At 35.1% G+C, this 22,866-nt stretch overlaps 1 protein-coding gene across 2 annotated transcripts in view; it reads left to right on the forward strand.

Annotated features, from left to right (window-relative positions):
* Window positions 1-21,102, forward strand: part of LOC134675894 (GTP cyclohydrolase 1) — a 29,002-nt gene extending 7,900 nt beyond the window's left edge. Inside the window, exons 1-7 of one of the 2 annotated variants that reach the window (XM_063534229.1) lie at window positions 3,995-4,120; window positions 12,302-12,557; window positions 14,732-14,839; window positions 16,174-16,275; window positions 17,051-17,216; window positions 17,605-17,721; window positions 19,586-21,102. In XM_063534229.1, coding sequence (XP_063390299.1) covers window positions 4,010-4,120; window positions 12,302-12,557; window positions 14,732-14,839; window positions 16,174-16,275; window positions 17,051-17,216; window positions 17,605-17,721; window positions 19,586-19,715 — 990 coding nt within the window. In that variant the 5' untranslated portion in view covers window positions 3,995-4,009 and the 3' untranslated portion in view covers window positions 19,716-21,102. Of the gene's footprint in view, window positions 1-3,994; window positions 4,121-12,301; window positions 12,558-14,731; window positions 14,840-16,173; window positions 16,276-17,050; window positions 17,217-17,604; window positions 17,722-19,585 lie in introns of those variants that run through there. The other variant, XM_063534230.1, reaches the window with a different exon arrangement.
* The last annotated feature ends 1,764 nt before the right edge of the window (window positions 21,103-22,866 follow it).

The raw sequence follows: 22,866 nt of genomic DNA on the forward strand, positions 1-22,866 counted from the left end.
AGCTCGCTTTAAAGCCTTTATAAAGCTTAAGCTTTAAAGCTCTGAGCTAGAGCTTTTCAGTGTGAAATTACAGACGAAGAATGCCCCTTTTGCTACTTAAGACTTCAGGCACTTTAGTAGTATTGTTTTATTCATTTTTAGGGTTCCGTACTTCCAAAGGAAAAACCGGAACCCTTAATTATAGAACCCCTCTCCCCTTTATCACAGTTTACTTTTAGGTTTTAATCGTATGTAAAGATGGCATTAAATTTACTGTGACTACAAAATTTACTATAACAGTAACCCTCTATACTATCTATTCTCTTTGCTGAGACTAACTGCCGTATTCGAACTTCAAGATATTCACAAGAGACGACACGTACTAGATACGTTATAGTTTAGATATCAACTAGTTCTCTTTTGCAGCGCAATTCGGGCAACCAATGTCACTTTTACGTTAGAGTAAGATATCTATTAGATGTGAATTGGATCTCTAAGTCATATCCTGTGGAATTCGTTCAAGAGTATCTCCAGAATCGCGCAAATGTCAAATTTGACAGGTTAGATCTTAAACATAATCGTTGTCTTATGTTGGTGATGTCTAAAAGGTGTCTAATGGATGACTATTTCAAAATCCGAATCGGGCCCTAAGTCCCGATGATGAAATCTACTTATAGCAAATAAAATAGTCAGTCGTAAGTTCCAAGTCATTTTATACTCATCTTAATTGATTATAATTTGCTTACCTAGGTACTTAGATTACAATGTAGCTATAATTACGTCAGATAACTTCTGATCTGTCCATACCCCCTCGTTAGCAATATGTAAGTAATCAGATGAAACGCATTAACATCATATTAGGGCCTGTCTCCATATTGCGCGGCAAACTATCGAACATTGGCTCGCGAGGCAGCCGCGCGCAATGGATACCGGGTTGGCTCGCGAGCTAACACGATCAGATCGAGTTGGCTCGCGAGCCAACTCGGTATCCATTACGCGCGGCTGCCTCGCGAGCCAATGTTCGATAGTTTGCCGCGCAATATGGAGACAGGCCTTTATATCTACAAGCTCATTCATTGATCACATGAAAAGGTTAGGTATAATTTACAATAATGTTCTGAATTATACAGGATGGCCAAAAAATAAGTGCACTCCCGTTGCTAGGGAGGTTTTGGGATTACACTGAGCAACTTTTATTATGACCACAAACCCCCAAATCGCGTTAAAAATTTGGCTGTTTCATACATTTTGGCTTGTCCATTTTCTAGGGGTAGGGTAAAATTTTTTTCGCAATTTCGGGGTTGGTCCCAGAGATAAAATGTGGACGCAGAAAATTAACGTTTATAGGACCCAATGGCTATTTTTACACTCCAAGTTAGCTTAGTCCTAGTTGTAGTATAGATTTAACAGATTTTGTGGTATAAAGAACGTTACTTTTATTTTCATAGTTTTATGTAAGGTCAACCGGGGTAATTAAAAAAAAAACATCGCCATATATTTTAATTACAGAGCAACGAAAAAGTTACTTTACGAATTACCTTAGCAAAGAGTTGTAAGTAGAAGGCACACAGCAAAATAATATTTCTATACACTTATTAAATTTATTATTTATTTATTAGTCAAATAAGTAACATAGCATTACAGTAAAACCAAGGCATTGTGAAACTACAAAATAAAATACAATACAAAGAAACTACAAAATAGTTATTTACGATACAAGTGCGTAAGAGAGAAAATTCGAAACGAGTGGCGATAAATTAAAACACGACCGAAGGGAGTGTTTTAAATCGACAAGAGTTGCGAATTACCTATTCGCACGTGTATCGTACAACGTTTTACAGTACATATGGCTCTTTAAACTTTTGATATCGCACGAAAAGTGCTATTTTACGCACTAGTGCGGGAAAATAGGACCATATGTACTGTAAATAATATTTCAATACACTTATTAAATTTATTATTTATTTATTAGTCAAATAAGTAACATAGCATTACAGTAAAACCAAGGCATTGTGAAACTACAAAATAAAATACAATACAAAGCAACTACAAAAAAATATTTCATAATACGGGGTTAAAGGAAAGAAAAAAAACAGTAACGTATTTGGCCCGGTTGATCTAATCGTTTAAATAACTGTTGGCATTCCCATATATATATACGTACATATCTACCTCTATCTACTATAAAATAGTATTAATTAGCCTTTTAGTCTGTCAATGTCAAGGAAGAAATCCTCACATTCAGATACCTCAGGCGTTTTCCATTTAAGTTAAGGAAAATAGTAAAATACCACACTACTAATAAAATAGTAATCACGCTACTAATTTATTTCCATTTGCTGACATTACTAGGTTTATTCGTTTACTGATTCACTATAGGTATAAATAAGGAAAATATAATAATTCCTTAAATCGTGGGAAACTCATCATACCTACATATGACGAGTTTCAATAGCCTTCAAAACAGCTTCAAAATCATAGAATAAATTTAACGTTCAAAAATCCAAATACAAGTGCTTCGCTGGAAATATTTCATTGTCCAGGATAACATTTTTACTTAAAGTGTAGCAATGTCGTTATAAAATGTCAAAGTTCTATGAAAATATGACGTTTATGATGATTCATTATTTATTTATTTTACAAAAGGCGAGCTGAATGTTTTACCCTCGGGCCAAACAGAGAACAAGCAGTAATAGGTGCAAGAAAAATTAAAAGTACGAAAAATTTAATATTAAACATATTTTTAGATTTTTACAACATACTATTTCAAATATACATTCATTGTATTAAAGTTGGTAGGAAAAGAATTAGCTTAAATGGACTCTATTAAAAGAAGGCTATTGTGAGTACTACCTTATAATATAATTTAATCCAAGTAACTAAGTTTTGTTTTAAAAATGAATTTACCTTAACTGCACTTAGCGTTCGAGTAACACAGGAAAAACTGCACTTAGCATTCGAGAAACGTAGGAAAAAATCGCAATTAGCATGTGTTTTGACGTCACACATGTCAACAACCCAGATACGTTTATGGCATCCTCGCTTTCTGCGGGCCTGAAACCTGTGGTTTTACCCGCCAGGGTTCCCCAGTGACGTCAATACTGTGAGACTGGTGAGTCTGCAAATCAAATAAGACGAGTGGACCCTTTTCTGAGCTTACTTCCTGATAATACTTTCTCGTAATTGTAAATATAGATCTTGAGAAAGCTTAGTTATTCCCCGCGTCGAAAATTATACTTAGGTGTCTTTTGCTTTGCTTAGTTTGGGGCTAGGTTGATCTGTGTAAGATGTCCCCAGATATTTATTTATTATTTATTTATTTATTTTACGCAGCCCCAAAGATTTAAGAGCCTAGCGGAATTAACTAGATATAGGTACCTATACTTCTGTTAAATTAAATGCCACGCCCTTTACTTAATTTTCACTTTATACAATTTTGATGTATGTAACTTTTATTTTAACATAGTTACGTGTATTATTTATGGAAAATAGTATTACGAGAAAAAACAGATATTCCCCATTGGCACCCTCTAAAAATAAATTCATTCGACTCTATTTTTATTGAGGTCTTCAAAATTCATATACGACAAGTCGAAAAGGCCCAAATTTATCATTACAACATTAAATTTGTTAAGAACTTCCAATAACGATAAAGAATAATTAAAACTTTCCAAGAAAAATCTTACATTTTTCGGGTTCCAATTTTTCACCAAATTTCAAAATCCTAAATTTAGTACTTTACTATTATGACGTACGTTATAATATCAACTTTAAAATAAATTCAGTAGTATTCCTAATCTAATGAGACAGGTCATTAGTAAATGAGCTCATTACAATCGAATTTCAATTTAATATCAATCTAACATAAGTAAATTTTCCAACAAATACATATTACCTAAATCGCGGCAGTATTCCGGGCATCTAACTTTGATCCGTAGTACCATTAAGATAAAGTTTAATATTGAATGTGACAAATCCGTTACTCGACAACCGATCGATTTCACACACGCGCAATGAAAACTTGCCATTCATGTACAAAAATCATCTGTTGCATTGCCACAGCTCAGTCAGCCACAAGACGGGACCGCGGACACGCGACCGCCATTTTCTTTTTCAAATTTTAATTTTCGAACGCACCCCTGTAAGTACTCGAACGTGTCCTTTGCGGATTGCTAAAAAAAAGTTAAAAGTGAACGTTTCAAAAGTTTATTTCTGGATCGGGTGTAAGTACTAATTGGCATATCTGAAAAAATTGAATAATTTAGTATATTTTTTACTATTATTTTATTATTGAGCACGATTTATCCTATTCGAGTAAAATTTGTCTCCTTTCAAATGAATAATATCAATAATAAGCATCGCTGATAGAGGTTATGTTTTTCGCGCGTATTTGTGAGACGCACTGCGTGTTTTCGATACTTATATTAGAATTTGAGATATTAAAAGTGTTTATTTGTAGTTTTTTGAGTTGGGTTCGTTGTATAGTCTTAGTCATGTTATTTCAATAGCTATTTGCGAAAATATTTTATTCTCAAAGCTGTTCCTTAGAAAGTTAGATTTTTGACAATTAGATCGTTTAATTCCAAACATACCTATCAGTGTTTACTTTTCGTGGAAAAATAAATATATTCACAACCTATTTGATAATATTGTATGAAATAAAAATAATTTAATAAAGAACTACATATTCAAATATAAAAAAAAACATGTGCAACAGCATCAACGTGAAAATAATATAAATAAAATTCCTACTTTAGTATATCCAGAGCAATAATAATTATGAATAACATGATAATTAACCGCCACTTAAGATAAGAATTGCATCATAATAATTGTAATTGTAATAACATTAACAATACAAACATTCTTACCAGGGATGTTGCGAATATTCGCATCCGCATCCGCGGAACATCCGCATTATTTTCAACATCCGCATCTGCATCCGCATCCGCATAAAATCGATGCGGAGCATCCGCATGATGTGGATGTCAACCAAGTCGGTAACAGGAACGAATTAGCTGCCGCGCCGGCGGCGTAAGTGCAAGGTAATTTCGTCATTATTATATAACAAAATCGTCTGGATCCCGAAAAGGCGGCCAAGTTACTGTTTATTAAATAAAACGCACCTATGTTCTTGCTCAAATACTAAACGTTTCGTTTTTTTTAAATAAAAAATGCTAAAAATTTAAGATTTAACATTTTTAAGTACCAAATCTTGACATCCGCATCCGTGGATGTGAGGCTTTAAATATGCGCATCCGCATCCGCGATGGCAATAAATCTGCATCCGCAACATCCCTGATTCTTACATTTTCTAAGTTTGCTTTTATTTAGCGTATATCGTCAGTTTTAACAATAGTACAGTAGTAGACTGCCCGAAAAATATAACTAAGTAAATAAGAGACTCTACTCAAGTTAAGTTCTTTGATCGATAAACAATTAAAATATCTTTATGATAAGTAAATAACTCTATAAGTCATGCCATTGACACCAAAATTATAAACAATTTTTCATCTTCATAATAACAATTATTATTTTTATTTATTAAAACTTTATTGCATAGTAAAAATAAGTACAAATCGCAGACTTAATACCTTAAGGCATTCTCTACCTCATACGTCCTATTTACAAAAAAAATATTGTTAATTGTTGAACAGGCATTTTAATCTTTTTATAATAATTCCATTATTTTATAGTAACAGTCATAAAGAAGACACTTGTAGAACTTAATTGCAATGGTTTGCGTGCTATGTTTTAATTACAGACCTACTGAATGATCAATAAAAAATATTAAACAATAATTATTTTTTTTTAATTAACTACCTCAGCCGATCTTAGGCTCTATTTTGACTCTTAATATTCTTGAAAGATACTTTTTTTTAAGAACCTAAATATTTTATTCATATTATTATACATATATACATAAGTAATATATGTACTTGTGACATAAGGGAATCGTATTGGTCAGTGAATCTCGTTAACGCTTACGTGCGAAACAAATTCAGTACATTACAAAAAATAATAATATAAAAAACTACATTTTGCAAAAGTTTCATTCATAGGAAGAAAAAGATTAAATACTTAAATCACACAAAAAGTGTCCTTAAAATTATTTTTTTACTTGCAATAAACTAAAAATATTTTTTAGGAGTTGGTTTTTGATTATAAAAAATTATGTCAAATGTCCAAGTCCTGATAAATGAGCTTTCCGAAATTAATAAAAGTATATTTTTAATATGACATACATTAGATTTGAATTATATTTTTGAACGCCGAATTAAACTCCCGATATCCTGATATTGTTTACATTCATTATAGTGCGACTTTACCAGACAACATTGAAACTATTGGACGTAAGTTCAAAGTAAAAACATGGCGTATAGGACCTTTTGTTCAAACAGCATTAAGGACAAGCGTTCTCTTTTGAGGCAAGGACACTGCGCTCGTTAGAACTTCGGTTTTTAATTACACCCGGTCGTATACACTGCGGACTTTAAGTTAACGCAGTAAGAGCCATTTTTGAATGTGCTGTTATATAGAACAAAGTCATATGACCCTAGCTTGGTACTATAAGCCGTACTTTGACACCTAGTGCCTAAGATTTGAAACGTTTGAAGGCTAAAATGTCCTTAAAATGCAATGTAAAATAGATTTTGAGTGTGGAACTCCCTTTTATTTAAGTCCCTTTTTGGAGGTCGTAGAAAATTTGCTGTTGTATCGTAACCGTAATGGTATCTCCTACTTTTGCAATGCAGATAGAATTACATATATTATAAAACAAACTGCTATCGGTTCTTCAATCTCTTATCTCCATTTTTGTCTATCGGATTTTGAAATTAAATAAGTACTTATTTTTTATGTTTTTTTTAAACATTGTCAAAAAAAACACTTTATTTGTATCTAGATTTCTGTGAAATATATATATACTCGTGTTACATATACGAAATCTACATAAATATTTGGGTTCGTCTTCAACGTCTAAAAACTGGTCAGAGGTTTTAATCTTAAACTAACTAGCACAAAAGTCATGGCCAAAACACCAGTTTTGTGGCCTAAAATTGTTCAACTTTGATGCCAAATATCTCGAAGACCATGAACTTTAAGTAAATATAGGATACTATATTGCTTATAGCCGTTGCTGTTAATATGATAAGCTACAAAAAACATTAGAAAAGTAAGTGATTCAGATATCGAAGGTCATTGGAGCATGGGATCCCCTTAAGCCACATTAATTGACTTCCAAAAAGGGGCCCATTGATTAACAGTCCGCCGGACGGTATCGGCCTGTCACTCAGGAAATGTCAAAATTTGCCCTTAAGCCAAATTAAACTTCTTAAGGAACTGTGATAGTTCTCTATGTGATAACATCCGTCGACGCCATAATTACCGCTAAGAAATCTGTTTAATTTATAAATTAGTTGTAATATTTTTTCTACCCTATAATCGATCGAGATCGAACTGAGACTAGAGTTAGACCAAGACAAGTCTGCCGCGATTTTGATAGCCAACACTGTGCAAATGTTATTCTAAACTTCAGATTTCTGTCACGTATAATTAACACTTGCACAGGCTGTACTAAAAATCGTTGCTCAGTTATCTTGGTCTAACTCTATCAGGATATAAGTATACAAAACTACTTCAAAATTGGTTCGAGCAATTCCATCTAACCTTGTGGTATGTCCATGCATACAAACAATCGTCTAGCACACCATAAGAAAAGGATAAAAAACTAACAATAACTCAATAGGTTTACTTGTGCACCACAAAAAACCGCAAAAACACCATACTTATACAATATTATATACTTTTGCGTGCGGCAATGAGGTCAAACAATGACAACATTACTTAATCGATACTTAACTACATTTTTTGCTGCAAATGCAATCATTAAATCATCTTTTTCCATTCAGTTCGTCTTTTTCCATTCATCATTTTCGTACAAAGTTGTAAATGCGGGTAATAGTGGAGCTATCTTGTATCTTAAACGATCATTTTATACGGGTTAAAACTAGTTCCACAATTGACCAACTGCAAGTGTTGTTTTGTGGTGTATTCAATTATTCAACATTGAGTGAATTATGGATTCGTTTTTCGCTGATTTGTCGGATAATCATTTTATAAGTAGTCAGATATAATGCTTTTAGTCGTTGTTAATATAAATGTATTCTTGTAAAACAAGTGTGGTTATTAATGTTCCGTACAATACTTTGTTCACCGAACACTTATTATTTAATAGTAATAACTAATAACAAAATAGTTTTCAAGTTCGTTCAAAAAATTATTGGATCTTTATTAATACCTACTTCTCTCTACTCTATTAATCTTCATTAAAACCAAGGCCTACAGTAAAAAATATTTTTAGAATTCTAATACATATTATGTTCCAAACTTAGTCATTAAAACCAAGGCCTACAGTAAAAAATATTTTTAGGATTTTAATACATATTATGTTCCAAACTTAGTCATTAAAACCAAGGCCTACAGTAAAAAATATTTTTAGAATTTTAATACATATTATGTTCCAAACTTAGTCATTAAAACCAAGGCCTACAGTAAAAAATATTTTTAGAATTTTAATACATATTATGTTCCAAACTTAGTCATTAAAACCAAGGCCTACAGTAAAAAATATTTTTAGAATTTTAATACATATTATGTTCCAAACTTAGTCATTAAAACCAAGGCCTACAGTAAAAAATATTTTTAGAACTCGTTGGTATTCATATTAATTAAATGTTTTCTTAAATCTTGTTGTATAAATTAAAAAGCTTTTAATAGTTTGCGACGATATATATGTATATGAAAAATATAGGTTTACACCATATACTTTTTTCATATATATAGAAACATTTAAACACATTTAATTAATATAAATACCAACGAGTTCTAAATGACTAATGACTATGACTAAGAAAATGACTAAGTTTGGAACATAATATGTATTAGAATTCAAATCTTAATTAGGTTTCTCATTGGTACGTACTTAGTTTCAAATACTTAGCTCCACACGACGGTAGATATTCAAATTCAAAATATTTATTTATTTCAGAAATGAATATTACAGGATATACTTATATAAAAACTTCACAAAATCAGCATAGCTGTTATTATTTTACATTAAGATTTTTGATCCATTTAAAAATGCCCTACGCCTTCCTCAGAAGTCCAAGTAGATTTTAGATTTTTAGGTCTATACACTTTTACCTGATTGGATCTCGGTAAATTGTATTAAATTGTTTATAATTTTATAAATAAACTAAAACTATGTCAGACTTTAAATTAATATTCATATTATTAGAAACATGTTTCGATCAGAAAAAAATATGCACGTTGCTATGGCATTTGCAGACTCAATCCTTTTATACGAGAGTGTTTTTATAATTTTTGTGTGCATAATTAAGCCAGACACTTGCAACGACCAAACCAGGGGTAATTTATTAATTTATTTATTGAATTATTCGTACCTACCTCGTATTCTAATTACAATGGTGTATGATGACCGATGGTTTAAAAACTATAACTATAATAACTAACTAATAGGAATTCTGCCTTTTTCTGCCACAAATTTGACGTCATTTTCATCAAAAGGAAAAATACAAGGAGAAAAGTAAATAGCTAAATCTTAAACTGCGACTAAATAATCACTCTTAACAATTAAATTAAAATAAAAAAAGAATATTATCTGTCACAATTTTATTCATATACAGATTTTCTCCATAACGGAGCACCTTTTATGTGTCACGTACATGGAATGGACACTACGTTAGTACAAGCTTAGTTAAATTACATCTGTATTTTAACGTATCCTTGGCGTGATATTGATATATTACGTATGTACTCGTAACTCTACAATGACATAATTGCATAACTTGGCCGGAAGTAAATCGACCTTGCACGTACACTTTCACATGTAGGTCATTGTACCTGCAAGGTTGCTTTGACCTTAGCGGGCCGGTGTGGGTCTAAACAGACAAAAATTACACCATATTTTGTTCATTTTTGCATGGACTTGGCCTTACATAAATCTTCGATTACAATTCTATAGTCGCACCAAACAAAGTCTGCAGCAGATTTGATAGCCCACGCAGTGTAAGTGTTATGTAAAGGTCATAATTTCATAGAAGTTTGACGTTTAAAATGACACTTGCACTGCGTGGGCTATCAAAATCGCTGCAGACTTTTTACGGTCTGACTATACGAGTATGTATGTACCTATACTTGTATAGTTTGGCATACCAATTTTGTCGATAAAATGGCTGCATTCGTTCCTATTAGTGTTTTGATGTTTAAAAAGATACACAATTTTTTATATAAAGATATGTTTTATTTAGGGTTTCAATCAAAAGTGACTGACATTAAATTGTTTATGTTAACAAAACGAGGTAAAAAGAAAGCATCGAAAGTGGACTGGTCGACTTTTACTTTTAATTTTAATGTTGCGGCTTCCGAGTTAATTAATCCATTTAAAAACATATGAAACGCCGTAGATAACACTATTATTATTAAGGAATGTATTGAGAATTAAAATACTGAACGGAAAAACGTTATTCAATTGTTTTTTCACAGAGCAACAATTAATTTATAGATGCAAATCTTGTCAGTAGAAAAAGGCGCGAAATTCAAACTTTCTATGAGACGATATCCCTTCGCGCCTACATTTTTCATATTTGCCGCCTTTTTCTACTGACAAGATCTGCTTGACCAATTATAGTTTGGGTTGAAAAAAAAACATACCTACACAAATATTTTTTATAAAGCAAAATAGTATGGATTTTAAAAGTTGTTCAACTAAACATTCCTATACATCAGGACGAAATGATTTATATTTCAATACCTAAAGTCATTAATACATTATATACGTAAATATGTACCGCAAAACCATGTAATTCTTAACCATGAACTAGTTACTCGCAAAGGCGATCGAGATACATAATATGTTACCAACGAACATATAGAGGTCAATTTACTTTGTATAGTGGTGATTAATTAACATGACTACGACCGGCAAAGATCTCTTTAGATTCTTCTTTAAGTAGATACGACTAAAAAAATCTTAATAAAAAATAGGGTAGGTGGGGTAAGACTATCACCGGGGTAAGACTATCATTTGTATGGAATCCTCATACTGTTTCTCTTACCCCGAACAAAATAAACTATGTTAGTCTTACCTCATCTTAAAGCCATCTTTTCGACGTTCTGATTTGGATTATGGATCAAATTTATATGTCCGTTCCAGAAAACCTTATTGAAAAAAATGCATTGGTTGGCACCACGATAACGTAACAAACTGACGAATTAAAAAAATACCTTTATCTATAAAAATGTTTTATATACGCTCGGAAAATATATAATAACTCAAAAATGATGCGCGTTTTCCCAGAGATAAGACCTAGCTAGATCGATTTTTCGCCCCCGAAAAACCCTCATATAGCAAATTTCATCAAAATCGTTAGATCCGTTTCCGAGATCCGTAAATAAATATATATATCAGAATTGCTCGTTTAAAGATATTAGTATAGGTAAAACATCAACTTAAAGTTTTTGCCGCTTCTAAGTGAAACTCCTCCATCGTTTTATATATGTCGGCGGCCGATTGTAAGATCAGGCATATCGTGAAACGTGAAAATCTTTGACCCGTTCCCTGAGCCGACGGAGCCCCGCTACGCGGGGCTCCTATTTCTGGGCAGTTTGGCCTTCGGGCATTTGAACCAACCTAACGAACCTATCCTACCTATATATTTGTTTAATGTCACTATCGTCAAAACATTACACAGGAACATTACGATCTGCCTGATCTTACAATCGGCCGCCGACATATATATGAGTAATGTAAAGAAAACAAATTTATCGGGCGCTGTAACGGATGATAACCCCCCGGGTCAGATCGTGACAAATTGGCTTTAAATTGTTGCCAGTGTCTATTTACAGCTCACGGTTTACACACGTATCATTAAAATAGGGAAATCATTAAACCATAAAAATAAAAACATATGACAGGTAATAATCGGTCATTTTTAATTTGTTTATAGTGTTTGTTTTTAAATGCATGCCCATGCAAAAGAAAAACAAAATCAAATTAATGTTAAGGCTTGTCAAAATCAAATATTGAAAATAAAACGCTCAAAGGCGACAAATTTACTAATTATACTAAATACTCGATCTATAATTTAATGATAGAATAATAAATAAGGAATTAAAATACTCGATCTATACTTTAATAAGAATAAAAAACTAATCTCGTAATTTTGAGGCAATCCGCAAAAAAACACATTCAATTAAGTATCACATAATCAAAACAAAAACTCAACAAAAAACTTTCTAGGTTAATGCAATGTCAAATATGAACGGAAAAGACGAACAGCCCATAGTACCCCCATCGTCCCTAATCCGACGAGTCTCCTCTCGGTCCATACGAAACTCCATCTCCGAGGATAAGGAGAATGGAGAGAACGTGAAAAGCTTCGTCTCGAAATACAAGAAGACCCCGGAAGCGCTAAAAAGTTTTCACATGACGGATGGAGACAGCGAGCTAGAGGTGCCTGGAACGCCAATGACGCCTAGGACATCCACAACCCCTGGTTTGTATTGGTGTTTTTTAACCTTTAGCCGCCCAGAGCCCTATAAAAGGTCTATTCCATTCTAATTTGAATCTTTATCAAATCTAAATTGCAATTTTCTTGGTAAGTTTTGACGTCTGGGCGGCTAAAGGATGAGATTGCTTTATACTCTAGCCTAGAGGCCTATAAAAAGGTCTCGTCCCATTCTCATTTGAGTCTTCATTTTGAGTAATTACAATTGTATTTGTCTTGGCAAGTTTTGATGTCTGGGCCGCTAGAGATTACTATGCGAAATGACGATGCATATTTTGTTAATTTATGTAAATTAGTGGATTTATATCTAAAGAATATTATTGGCATATTTATCTTGCTAGAGACTCTGTTTCTTATAGTTTCATTTAATTGACATGTAAAGTATAGCTTTATTATTTTCTCAATATCTTAAATATCAAAGCAGCAGCGCCGCGACATCACAGTAGTTAGATTTTTAGCTTTCTTTGATCTTTATATTCGGTTGTAATAAAAACATGTAATACTTATTGAGAAATAAATGAATCTAAATCTAATCTAAATCTAGTCCTAATAAATACATGCACTGTTAAAATTACATATAAATATTTGACTATGTTTATCGTGCACAAAACAAAACTCTATTTAGATTTATTTAAGGAGCTTCTTAAGTTCATTGACTTTAAACTTGTCAAGAGAATGCAAAACCATTTACAAAGTCCAAAGTCGAATTATTGCTTTTAAAGCATCAGCACCAACACATTTAAATTCCTTTAAGTATATTAATTAAAAAATAAGTCAACCTTGCCAGACAAGCACATGTAACACACAGCCTTTATTGCATAATACTTCAGGTATTCTGTACCGTTAGTGACTGCTTATATTTAGGTCACTTATGTTTTTGTCTTAGTTACTTGTGCTCAGTTAAGTGGGTTTACGTTAATTATGTCAGGTAAAGCAATTGTTTATTTAATTTCTGATAATAAGGATAAAATAATAGTTTTTCATATGTCAATTGAAATGAGCTTAAAGTTAGTATAAGTTATTACTTATACGCGTCGATTATTACTTTTTGTATAGACGTTGACAAATGCAAATTAAAAAGTGTAACAATATCCGATTATATTTTTATGGTATCTAAGTACAGAAGACTCACTCTCTAACAAAACGCGTCTGTCACGATCAGCACAGATATGGCCGCGTGGCGACAGCGCCACGCGCGGCTTATGGCAAACCCCAAAATTGGGGCCGAACGGATGTACTTTTAGCTACCTGTAGCAAAGCGACGAAATTGCGGAGTGAGACACGCCTGGTATCACGTACATCACGGTAATGATAGAACGTGTATGTAAATATCTATACAAATCTAACTCAATTCATCGCACAAAATTACAATAAGTAAAGAAAACCCCATAACAATGTATGGAAGGCAATATCAGTAATGAAATTTGAATAGTGTGGTACGAATAATAGCCTATAATATGCTAGATCTCTTATTACGTAATACTATATTGGTGTTTATGTTAACAATTTGTTAAGTTACTAGGTATCTTCATATTTCAAGCTATGTAAATAATTGGTTACAATTTCAAACAGATTGCATATTTGCATGGGTGTAGCTACTACTTATAAAAGTTATATTTATAACTTTTATAAGTATTATATTTATGTACTCGTGACACAAATTAAGACAATTTTTCTTTCGTCTTTGGTCGACAAACAAATAGATGTTAATATTATCAGTCTACAAACAGACATAAATAAATAAAACCGGACAAGTGCAAGTCGGACTCGCGTTCCAAGGGTTCCGTACATTACCCAATTTTTATGTATTTTTTTATGTGGAACGTGAATGAAATGTCTTTAAACCACCTACGGGTTGTAGGGGTCAAAAACTAATTAAGTCCGACTCACGCTTGACTGCACATTTCTAATAGATTTTAATGACATTTATAGGTAAAGAACTATTTTATGTATCTTTTTCAGAATTTTAGACCTTGTAGTTTTGGACGTAACCAATAGTCCGCAATGTAACTAAAATAAAAAGGCATGCGAGTTTGCGCGCCATTTAAATCAGCCCTTAATCTCGTATTAAAAATCTTACACGTTACAAAGAGTTAGCGTGAAAATTCCAAGACGTTTTTTGTTGCCATTTTCATCAAATTTATGTTTTTTTATTATTCCAGGACACGAGAACTGCACGTTCCACCACGACCTGGAACTGGACCACAGGCCGCCCACCAGAGAGGCCCTGCTACCTGATATGGCCAGCTCTTACAGATTGCTGCTCACAGGTATTGTAAATTAGTACATTAGCCGTTAAAGTGCATTGCCGCTTTATGAAAAAAAATCAAAATCAATCAATTCATTCAGTTTCACTGTGCCCGAAGGGGCCTCGCATGAGGCCCCCCTTGGGGTGCGAGGCCATGGGCGACAGCCCACTGCGCAATACCGCGTGCAATGGATACCGGGCTGCCGCGCGATATGGATACGAGGCTTAATAAGATGGCTATGATGTACGAGTATTTCGGCATTCTCCATACAATTTCGCAGCTCAATGTACATTATAAACATTACTAACGTAATAAAAAACCGGGCATGTGCGAGTCGGACCCGCGCACGAAGGGTTCCGTACCATAACGCAAAAAAACAAACAAAAAAAAAGCAAAAAAAAAAACGGTCACCCATCCAAGTACTGACCACTCCCGACGTTGCTTAACTTTGGTCAAAAATCACGTTTGTTGTATGGGAGCCCCATTTAAATCTTTATTTTATTCTGTTTTTAGTATTTGTTGTTATAGCGGCAACAGAAATACATCATCTGTGAAAATTTCAACTGTCTAGCTATCACGGTTCGTGAGATACAGCCTGGTGACAGACGGACGGACGGACGGGCGGACAGCGAAGTCTTAGTAATAGGGTCCCGTTTTACCCTTTGGGTACGGAACCCTAAAAAGAACCGACATCACATCACATATTTTTATGGTATTAATTAGCAGTTCGACTCCACAAAATGATGATTTCCGAGCTACTATGAAAGGGCATTTTCACTTAACTGTGTACCATTAACGGCCGGTTAGCAATCGTCACAAAACTGACGGTCAATGTCAAACCCCAGCATTTTGTCAGGAATGTAACGGTTAGCCGTTCGTTACTGAAACACGACTTAGTCGTGCTAGTACAAGTTGAAATGAAAATCCCCTCATAAATACCCAAATGACCAGTAACATTGTACTGTAAAGGAACTCTATTTATAAAACAAAACACTAAATACGAAATAGAAAACAAAAAAATCCATTATATAGAAATATTTTCTCAAATTTTTAAAGCTTCCTAATAAAGGCATGCACTCGTAACTTGCTACCATACAAGATTAGATAAAAAATACATTTAAATTCAGCGCTAAAGTGAATCGTTCAAGTGTAGCTTAATAAGGGTCAAACCTTTTTGTCTTTTACTCTTCAAACATCTCAAGAATAAATACATTCTTTGAAGCTTTTAAAAAGGACAAATAAAGAAAAAAAAAGATAGTTAAAAGTTTAGTTTATACATTATATTTATCTGGCAAAGATGCAATTCGATTCGACTCAATCAAATTGAAATTTTCTACATAATAATGGTGTTTCAGGTTTAGGAGAGGACCCAGACAGGCAGGGCCTGCTGAAGACCCCTGAAAGAGCTGCCAAAGCTATGCTGTTCTTCACTAAGGGCTACGACCAGAGCCTTGAAGGTATGATACCTACACTGCTTTTCAAGTTCTCGTTTTTTCGTTTCCACTTGCACATTGCTCATCTGGGGGCCAAGTCGAGCAAAACAAAGAGGCACGGCCGTACCTACCATCCTTTTCTCGAAGCGATTCAGGCCATTTTCGACGTCCTGTAATTGTGTGCTGGATGAAGCTAGAACCCTGAATTTTCAGTAATATATATTACATTTTTAAGGCGCAGAGTAGGCAAATACGCATACGCCTAATACTCGTAGGGTTGTAGTCACATGTTGAATTGTATAACTAAATCTAGTGAAATAGATAGAAAAAGCAATTTATCACAATAAATTGGAAACTTAAAAATATATGAAGAATAATCAAAAAAATACAAGTTCAAAGTAGGAATAAATAAACAATGGTACCTACCATTCGATTCTTTACATTTACATTTTATTTAAAAAAAATGTATGCCAGTTATATATATAAATGCAATATTTCACCGACAAAATCACAATTTACTTGTTTTCCATACATCGAAACGGCCTCTAACGTTACATCGCGACGTCACGATGTATTGCCAGTTTAATGATAAAGGCCGAGCCACACCGGCGTGCGTGTGCGTGACGTGCGCGTGTGCGTGCACTAAAATGTTGGAGCCGCACACGCACACGTCACGCAAGCGGTGTGTCGTCTCTCATAAGGATCTGTATACTACAACGCCGCACGCGGACGTGCACGTCACGCACACGCAGCCGGTGTGCACAGGCCTTTAATGCTAAACCATAACCTTGTTTTACAGAGGTCCTAAACGAAGCGATCTTCGACGAGGACACGGACGAGATGGTGGTGGTGAAGGACATCGAGATGTTCTCCATGTGCGAGCACCACCTGGTGCCCTTCTACGGCAAGGTCTCCATCGGGTACCTGCCGCAGGGCAAGATCCTTGGACTTAGCAAGCTGGCCAGGTACGTCATCTTAACGGTTTTCTGATTTCAAATATAAACCAGGTTCAATCCTCTACCTTATCTTAGTGGAATGAGGCTGACATGTTCACCCAGAGTGTCCAAAGCCTCTATAAAAATCAAATTAAAAAAAAATCTTAGTGGAATTTAACCGATGGTTCGAGGACAGACACAGACACGGACAGAGGGTCATTCTCTGAGAATACGTCTGCGGTTGCGTCTAATTGCCACGACCCTTTTCATACATTTTGTAATTTAGGCCTCAGACATAATTTTTGAGAATGATCTGAAAAATCCTTTGTAACCTCAAATCTTAATTGTAATTTCCAAAATCATAAGCAAAAACGCCTTCAAATCAAAAAATACTAATAAACATATTTTAAATTTCCAGGATAGTGGAGATCTACTCCCGCCGCCTGCAGGTGCAAGAGAGACTGACCAAACAGATCGCTATCGCAGTCACCCAGGCCGTCAGACCGGCGGGCGTGGCCGTCGTCATCGAGGGAGTGTAAGTATCGTGTAGAACTGGCCCCTGTTTCACCAACGTGACAGGTGCGACGAATTGTAAAATTACTATTGCTGACGTCACAGTCATCCATGGGCTACGGTTACCGCTTACCATCGGGCCGGCCGTATTCCTGTTTGCCACCATCACCGATTATTAAAAAAAACTTTATTATATCGGAAATAAACAGATATTTCTCTTGCTAAGTTTATGACAATTGTGACGAGAAACACTACAATTGTCACGAAATTCCGACATATAACTCATTACCTGTCAAGAATTACCTACAATTCTTCTAAATCTTTGACAATTGTCATAAACTTCGCAGGAGAAATATCTGTTTTATTCCGATATAATAAAGTTTTTTTAAATAATACAATGATGGTGGCAAACAGGAATACGGCCCGCCCGATGGTAAGTGGTAATCGTAGCCCATGGATGCCTGTGACGTCAGCAACAGTGATTTTACAATTCGTCGCACCTGTCACCGATGTGAAATTGGGGCCAGGGTCTCCAAACCCCAGCCCGCGGAACGCGTTCCAATCCGTCCGGCCCGCGGGAGCCAGGCTCCAGGGGTTCAGCATTCATTGAGAGTGGAATTCTTAACACCAGGCGCAAAAACCGACGGTGGCCCGCGGGATAGATTCTGAATGGCAATATTATGGCCTTGGAGAACCCTGGTATAATTGTAGAAGTTGTAAGAGGTGCAAATGCAAAGGTAGTAGTTATCTAAACACTCAGTGGCGTAGCTTGAATCTATCTAGCCGTGGGTGAAAACCACATCTGCGAAGCCCTTTTCAATGTGTTTTCCCAAGATAATAAAAACGTTGGCTTTGCGAGGCCTCCCTAAGTGCGAGGCCGTTGCCACGGCCAGGCCTAGCTATGCCACAAAACACTGACCAAATAATAGATTGCCTTTGTGGTTACTCTCACCTCACATCATCCTCGCTAGGCAACCCTTCTTTTAATCTGGCCCACACAATTTTTAGGGTTCCGTACCCAAAGGGTAAAACGGGACCCTATTACTAAGACTTCGCTGTCCGTCCGTCCGTCCGTCTGTCCGTCTGTCTGTCACCAGGCTGTATCTCACGAACCGTGATAGCTAGACAGTTGAAATTTTCACAGATGATGTATTTCTGTTGCCGCTATAACAACAAATAGTAAAAACAGATTAAAATAAAGATTTAAGTGGGGCTGCCATACAGCAAACGTGATTTTTGACCAAAGTTAAGCAACGTCGGGCGTGACCACGCCCGACGTTGCGTACTTGGATGGGTGACCGTTTTCTTTTTGCATTTTTTCCGTTTTTTTTTTTTTGCTTAATGGTACGGAGCCCTTCGTGCGCGAGTCCGACTCGCACTTGCCTGGTTTTTACATGATTGCATACCATGTAAAAAGTGAGGAGAAACACCAACAATCCACTTGATTATTGTGACATTTTGTGACAAGAAATTAATAAAAAAAACCGGGCAAGTGCGAGTCGGACTCGCGCACGAAGGGTTCCGTACCTTCCGTTCCGTAATGCAAAAAAGGCAAAAAAAACGGTCACCCATCCAAGTACTGACCCCACCCGACGTTGCTTAACTTCGGTCAAAAATCACGTTTGTTGTATGGGAGCCCCACTTAAATCTTTATTTTATTCTATTTTTAGTATTTGTTGTTATAGCGGCATCATCTGTGAAAATTTCAACTGTCTAGCTATCACGGTTCGTGAGATACAGCCTGGTGACAGACGGACAGCAGAGTCTTAGTAATAGGGTCCCGTTTTACCCTTTGGGTACGGAACCCTATTAACCTAACTATAGCCCGACACATGGCAGATATTTTTCTATACTTTATAAAATTAATAATAAATTTTCTCCCACAGTCACATGTGTATGGTGATGCGTGGGGTCCAGAAGATCAACAGCAAGACCGTGACCTCCACCATGCTGGGGGTCTTTCGCGACGACCCCAAGACCAGGGAGGAGTTTCTGAACCTCGTGCACTCCAAGTGAGAACGATGCCGTCGCTGCCGCTCGCTCGAGCCTTAAAGTCTCAAGTCTTAGCCTGTAAGGCTCGAACGAGCCTTTGAGGCTTAAGCTGGAATTTAAGGCTAGACTGAGCCTTTGAGGCTTGGACTTGAATTTAAGGCTAGACCGAGCCTTTGAGGCTTGGACTTGAATTTAAGGCTAGACCGAGCCTTTGAGGCTTGGACTGGAACTTAAGGCTCGAGCAAGCTCTAGGCTTTATTGATAGCCTCTGGAATAATTATGATTATTAACGCAAATTAAATTAGCAAAATAACGCTTGGTTTTATAAAGAATTGTTGAACGTTTTTAATTGAACTAATTTCTTTTTTCTTTTCCTTCTTAATTTCTATAGTTATTTACTCATTTTTATAAAACCAAGCTTTGGAACTCCTAATATAATGCACGAAATTACTACGCTTGCCAAATTTCAATATGATATTAAAAACAATCCAGTGTGGATTTTATTTTTATTTATTATTGATGCGGTGTTGATTCCAACTTAAACTCAAGAACAATAAAAATGTGTTAGTAAATAAACAGTCATTAAAAAAAAACCATTTCTAATGGTTTTCACGTAAAGTTTTTCAAGATAATGTATTACACCAATATTTATTGAACGATAATATTTATGGTAAGCTCAGTAATTTTGTGCGTTATTTTGTTTCTTTTTTATTGCCTGCTTTTTTTTAATAAAAAGCGTTGTTACTTTTGAATTAAATTAATTTTAATCCGGTTGCAAAATTGTTACTATCTTTTAAATACTTTATTCTTGTTGTTTTGTATTCAGTTTCAATATTTTTATTTCTTTGCTTTTTTTGTACTTTTTCCAGTATTTAAGTAATTTTGTAAACGGGATTTATAACTGCCTTAGTTTTAGGTATATTAGTTTGCTTTATTGCTTGTCGAATATATTCGTTATAAATATATTTTTGTAATTGAAATTTACATAGGTAGGTAACCTAATACAAAAGAGCAAAAGTTTACATGACAATAAAATAAGATTTTATGAGAAATATGGTAAAATATATTGCCCAATTACCACGTTTCTCATAAGTTAAATGAAATTTAGGCATTTTATATTAATTTAGTTATATTTTTATGTTTTAATTGGAAATAAGTGGACCAATCCATTTGTAATATTCTTTTTGATTTAAACAAAAATCTCAAGTAATTAATGGCTGATGCTTGACATTTTTGAAAAATAAACATATTTTTGATGTTTTATTTATAAATTTTATATTTACGCCAATGACGTTGCCTTAAAATTAAATTATGAATGTAATGATTTTTGATGTTTTAAATTATACAAAATAATGAATGTAATTTGAAAAGTATTCTCATTTAAACAATAAAGGTTTTATTTTAAGTTGAATCCGTTCTTTTATTATGTAGCCCTTTCACAAACGACAATACAAACTTCCTATCTATAAATTGAATTGGAAAACAGCACACTGAGCTTTATTCAGATTTAGAGTTAGACTAAGAACAGTCTGCAGCGATTTTGATAGCCCACGCAGTGCAAGTGTTATTTGTCATAGTTTCATAGAAGTTTGACGTTTAAAATAACAGTTGCACTAGGTGGCTATCAAAATCGCTGCAGACTTCTTGGTCTAACTTTAACAACTTGTTACTGTTTTGATCGCTAAAGTTGATTGGTGAATGCGAAATGAAGTAAAGTCTTGCGTGGGATGCGCGCCAGCCGCTAAGAGTCTTGCGTGGGAGACGCGCCAGCCGCTAAGAGTCTTGCCTGGGATGCGCGCCAACCGCTAAAAGTCTTGCCTGGGATGCGCGCCAGCCGCTAAGAGTCTTGCGTGGGATGCGCGCCAACCGCTAAAAGTCTTGCCTGGGATGCGCGCCAACCGCTTAGTCTTGCGTGGGATGCGTGCCAACCGCTAAGAGTCTTGCGCGGGATGCGCGCCAACCGCTAAGAGTTTTACGTGGGATGCGCGCCAACCGCTAAGAATTTTGCACGGGATGCGCGCCAACCGCTAAGAGTCTTGCGTGGAATGCGCGTCAACCGCAAGAGTCTTGCGTGGGATGCGCACCAACCGCTAAGCCACTTGCACCATTAAATAACCCGGAGTTAACCGGTTAAACTGAAGTTACAATGGTTACACTGGGTAACGGTTTAACCGCTTAACTCTGGATAAGAGCGATGGTGCAACCCCTAAGGCCCACTTGCATCATTCCACTAACCCGGGTTAACAGGTTAAAACTTCAGTTACCATGGTTACCAGTACAATTTGACACTGGGTTAACGGTTTAACCGCTTAACCCCGAGTTAGAGCGATGGTACAAGCCCTAAGACGATCGTCAAGATCAAGATCTTATCAAAACGGTAACGAATTGTAAAATCTGTATCGCGCTCACTGTGTCTGACACATTTTCATTTTCTGTTCACAAAAAACACAATCTGTTCTGAAATACTTCTTTTATTTCTGAATACTTTAAATAAAATAAGTAAAGAAAGGTGGGATAATAGGGCTCATGAAAAAATAACTAAAAAAAATATGATCAGCCCGATAGCAACACATACAAACATACAAATTTGGAAACAAATAAATGGGTAAGTCCACTTAAACAATTTTTTGTCTTCTTATTTTGTATATCATCTAATACACTGATACCAGGACACATATGAATGTTTGTATGATTTTATATAAAAAAATAAAAAATATAGTTACTTGGAATGTCAGAAAGATTCTCAAAATTAACAATTGGAGTTGTAGTGCATAATTGTTTCCATCGTATTTTCTCGGAAACGTTCGTATTTATTTGTCATGCTATTTCAGTCAACATCAGTACTTGTTGTACCGAGAATGACTGAAATAGCAAGACATGTTCGTACGTTTCCGTGAAAATGCGATAGAAAATTATTATGCACTACATTTCTATGTCACTAGCAGTAATAATAATAATGACAGGAACTGAAAGTTTTAATGGCATTGCTATTGACAGTGTAGTGATTGAAATGAAATCTCACTGTATAATAATCTGTCAATTATTCTTGTCATTATTACTGTTAGTACGTCGACGTCAAAAATATGTTTACACTTTTGCACCTTACTCCTTTGTAATAAGGCGAAAAATGTAAACATAATCTTTCACGTCGACTGTACAGTCGCCATCAGATATA

The sequence above is a fragment of the Cydia fagiglandana genome, chromosome 23 (genome assembly GCF_963556715.1).
Source record: "Cydia fagiglandana chromosome 23, ilCydFagi1.1, whole genome shotgun sequence".
In the NCBI taxonomy this organism is placed as follows: Eukaryota; Metazoa; Arthropoda; class Insecta; order Lepidoptera; family Tortricidae; genus Cydia; species Cydia fagiglandana.